General features: G+C 39.7%; 1 protein-coding gene across 3 annotated transcripts in view; it reads left to right on the top strand.

Moving 5' to 3' along the window:
- Window positions 1–348: 348 nt before the first annotated feature.
- sesn2 (sestrin 2) overlaps window positions 349–4519 on the top strand; it is a 14312-nt gene continuing 10141 nt past the window's right edge. For 2 of the 3 annotated variants that reach the window (XM_034893050.1, XM_034893049.1), the window contains exons 1-4: window positions 349–985; window positions 2337–2402; window positions 2992–3180; window positions 4120–4302. In XM_034893050.1, coding sequence (XP_034748941.1) covers window positions 644–985; window positions 2337–2402; window positions 2992–3180; window positions 4120–4302 — 780 coding nt within the window. In that variant the 5' untranslated portion in view covers window positions 349–643. Of the gene's footprint in view, window positions 986–1384; window positions 1525–2336; window positions 2403–2991; window positions 3181–4119; window positions 4303–4519 lie in introns of those variants that run through there. The other variant, XM_034893051.1, reaches the window with a different exon arrangement.

Here is a 4519-nt window from a genome sequence, read left to right as displayed (position 1 = left end):
TTTTTTCTTCATAATTGTATTTATTATTTACTAATTTAATCTATTCGTTTTAGCATAACATTTAGTAACATTTAACTCAAGCATATAAATGCGGAAAGCCACAGTTAACAAAAAGAGCTAATAAAAACAATTTCGCAACAAATTATAGAAGTGAATGCCAGAAACCAGCACACTCCTCCAATACATAAATAATTAAAACGTTAGTTGAATGGTGAAGAAATAGAAGTATTTTAATTTTTAAGTAATGCAGTGCAACATAATTAAGTGTTAAGCACCCAGGAGTGCAATGAAAAATGTCAGTCTCGTCACAATGACGTTGCATAAGAGGGGGGGAAAAAACCTCCGGAACTCAAAAGAGCTGGACGAAACTAGCTAACTGGTAGACCGTTTTTACGGTCAGGCAGCCGAGTATGTATGAGAGAGCTTTGAAGGTGGTCCGTCCGCGTTAATGATTGGTGGAACACAAGCAACTGACACCTTCTGTATCCGGCACAATTTATGAAAGCCGACGTTTGCATCAAGCGGACATTTAAGGTTAGCGTTAGGCCAATACTTCAGCTAACAGTAGCTAGTAGGAACGTTAGTTAGCTCAACCCAGGTACTCTAGGAGTCACTCCGATGTGCTTGGGGACCAAAACAAGACATGGCCAGTAATTCTGTGTCAGGCTATACCTGCCATGCTAACGGAGAAAGCACACCAGGACGAGGGTCCAGTTCTGGCCGCTCGTGTCGCCACCGGTTCGAGTCAGAGTCCGATGTTGGCCAGACAGACAAGAGCTTAGCACGGCTGTGCAGCAGGGACGAAGAGGAGCGAGCAGCGGCTCTGGAGGAGCTCAGCCGAGGAGTTATGGTGTGTTTAGAACTGGACCGACCCGGTTCGGCACGGCTGAGTAAACAAACACTCCTACATCTGCTTCGTCTGTCCCGGTCGTGTCCACTGCAGGAGGTTCGGGTGAGAGCAACCGAGTTGCTGCGAACCGCACAGGTAATGATGCCATATTGAGTTTTCTGATTCACAATGTCTGAAGACCAGAGGGAGACGCAATAATTAACCAGCATTTCCCAGCCACGAATAATAACACCACTTTATTTATATTGCAGACACGGGTCCACATATAACTCAGCGTGCATAAATATTGCTTAAGTGCTTCTTATCATTAATTCCCAGATTATGTGAATAATTGATTAATACTCGTATGATAACGTTGAAGCTGATCGGTCACAGTTATCAGCTGAGTACCACTTTCTATCAGATCGCTGGATATTTCATCAGACGTTGAACTGTAAGAGGTGACGCAAGACTGCTGCTGCGTGACTGTGCACAAACAACAAGCAAGGCCGGACACGCCCCCTCCCGGTGCTCTGAAAAACACATCAGACACACCCCCCAAGACTGTTCACAGCCCACTGGCTTGTAGAAATAAGGCTCTGCGTTTGACTTATTTTCAGTTCATGTGTCTTCTCTGTTGGAAGTAACAAGCGTAGACTTGCGGTATTCTGCTGCGGGGTCTTCCAGTGATGTCTGTGAGTTTAACACATGGTTTAGTTACAGATTTTATGAACTGCCTGCGAGTAATAAAACTATCTCCCAGTTACAGTAGAGCTATAGTGAATACGTCTAATCAAGGTTGAAGGTTGAAACTGTATGCCGATTTTTCATTTATCTTTAAATGATCTTTATTATATGTATGACATCTGTATAATTATTCAGATTCTATATTTATGTTCTTGTCTGTTGCATTACTTTGCTATGTTGTTTTTAATAGGTTTATGCATGCACCAATCACCAATGCAGTGTTACTTGGCAATAATTCCTATTCCGATTTTTAAGTGTCTAAAAAGGAAACACGTACTGTTGATTCATTAAACAGCCAACCTTTTAGTTGTTTAACTCTTAAAAAAAAAGAAAAGAACTTTGATAAAACATATATACAATTTTAGACATTTCAATGTAAAGCTCAAACAATAAGTCAATCGATCAACAGAAAAATAATCAGGAACTATTTTGATTGATTTGTTTGTTGTTGTTTAAGCAAAAATGCCAAACACTCGGTAAGTCCAGCTTGTCAGTTGTGAGAATTTGCTGCTTTTCTTTGTCTAATGTGATAGTAAACTCCATACATTTACCTTTTGGACTATTGATCAGACCAATCAAGCAATTTGATAACATTTTCCTAAGCTTTGGGAAATTGTGGCAAGCATTTTTCACTATTTTTTAACATTTAAGACAGTAGTTCAAGTGATTAGTCAAGAAGATAATTGTCTGATTATTCCCAAATTAAATTAGTAGTCATTTTACTGTATAATTGACTAACCCTCAGTGTCTTCTTTCTTAGGAACAAGGAGTTGAAGTACCTCGGGCTGTGGCCTCAGGTCCGAGCTCCTTTATTCCTGCAAAAGAGGTGTGTGTGTGGCTTGTTTTTTAAAGTACATATATTTGCTCCATTAATAAAGATATCATCTGTTACAATTTTTTCCCAAATGAAAACAATTGTTTATATTGTCTTTTTGTTTGTAATTTTAATTTTTTTTGAAGTTGTGAAATCCCAAAATAAATCCCATGAGTCATGGGGCATTGTATCACCAGCATTGTTTTTCTTTTTTATTATTAATCTTTTTTTGACCATACATTTATTGTTAAATCTATTCATATTAGGGATGTTGTTTCTAGGGGATTTCAGTGTGGCTCACAGCTGGCCTACATGTTTTTTCCAAAGATTTTACTGGGCTTGTTGCAGGCTGGTATCTTGATCAATTGTCAGATCAGTGCAAGTATAAGCAGTGTAACTAACTGTTCTGCCACAGTACTGAAATGCTTGTTGCTTCATGACGTAGAGAGAAGCAACTGCCAATATATGTTGCATAAGCTAATGACTAAAGATGCTTTCAAATCTAACACACTGTTTTCTAGGCACCTTATTTCCATCTGTAAGAGAAACATTTTACAGTTTTAATTTTGAACATTTATTTTGTCTTGCTTTTTCTCTTCAGATACTGAAACAAGGGCTGGACCAGGACATCCTTATCGAATCTTTCCTTTCATTGGGTCGCGTGGACCACATCACCATGGTGATGGCGTTGCACCCTGCCTACCTCAGCTGCTTTCTGAGGACCCAGCATGCTTTGTTGGAGATGGACGGCCCCTTGCCCCGTCCCTGGAGACATTACATTGCTGTTATGGTAAGAAAACCACAATAGGATTGTTACTAGTGACACCTATCAGAGCTCTCAGATCAATGGCAGTAGGAGCCTCATGTACACTCCTGATTGAAAAATATTAGCTTTTATCTTAAAGGGACACAATCAAAAAGCTCTTCAAATCAAAATTCGAAAAATGCTGTAAACTATTTTGCAGACAACAAATATAAAATTGAGTCCGCATTTTCCAAAGGTTCCATGTGAGGAATGCAAGCTTGACTAGTTCAGGTTGTTTGATGACTCAATTTCTTGGTTCTCCCTGTAATACCAACATGCATGACCAAAGTACGCTACTGCAGAATGTAATAAATGGTTATAAATCAAGTTTGTAGGAGCAACACATTTGAATTAATGAATATATAGAGGTTGACAAAATCTCTGATATTAATAGATGGTATATTTTCTAAGTGCGTGAGTGGAGGAAATTTGGCCATAGCATGTCTTCCTACATGTAACCACACAATCACCTCCCAATAACATGTCATTTTATGACTACTATAGCTTGGAAAGAATTGCAACTAAGCTCGGTAAGTCAACTAAACAAACTGGTAAAGAGTCCGGAATGAGATTCCGGTACTGTATATTGTCCTCTTTGCTGTTTTCAATGTTGATCCACACTCAACCATAATAGGGTTATATTAATAATTATTGTTAAAACAAACATTCAAATTGTCCTTTAATATAAACAGATTAGATTATTGTTGGTTAGATTTCCCAATGGAGTTCGCAGAGCTAAATGCTGCAAAAAGTGACACTGCAGGTTAAATCAAAACGTTAAAAAAGTGATTTCTTTCTGATCTAATTCAAAAGCCTGTGATAGGTGTTTAAGTGGTAGCAATTCTGTGTTTTTCTTGTGTTTATTTGCATCTATATTCTATTGTTTTTAATGGACGGGGTGCCATGTTTGATAATGTTCCACAGGCTGCAGCTCGACACCATTGCTCGTACCAGGTGCAGCAGCACAGCGCAGGCTTTCTGGAGGCTGGAGGGGAGGAGAGCTGGCTGAGCGGCCTCGAGCACGCTCCCACCAAGCTCCGCAGCCTGCAAACACTCAACAAGCTGCTGGCACACAGACCCTGGCTCATCACACAGCAGCACATACAGGTCAGACACACCACACACACACATACACTCACTCACTCACTCACTCACTGTCTCTTTATTTTGCCCCGAGTCTTTCATCATAGATTAGTAATATGATTTAATCCATAGGATCTTTGACTGAGGCTATATCTAATTACTCGGTCGGTGTGTGTGTGTGTGTGTGTGTGTGTGTGTGTGTGTGTGTGTGTGTGTGTGTGTGTGTGTGTGTGTGTGTGTG

This window comes from Etheostoma cragini, chromosome 14 (assembly GCF_013103735.1).
Source record: "Etheostoma cragini isolate CJK2018 chromosome 14, CSU_Ecrag_1.0, whole genome shotgun sequence".
Taxonomy (NCBI): domain Eukaryota; kingdom Metazoa; phylum Chordata; class Actinopteri; order Perciformes; family Percidae; genus Etheostoma; species Etheostoma cragini.
This window is presented reverse-complemented; position numbering and strand designations above follow the sequence as displayed.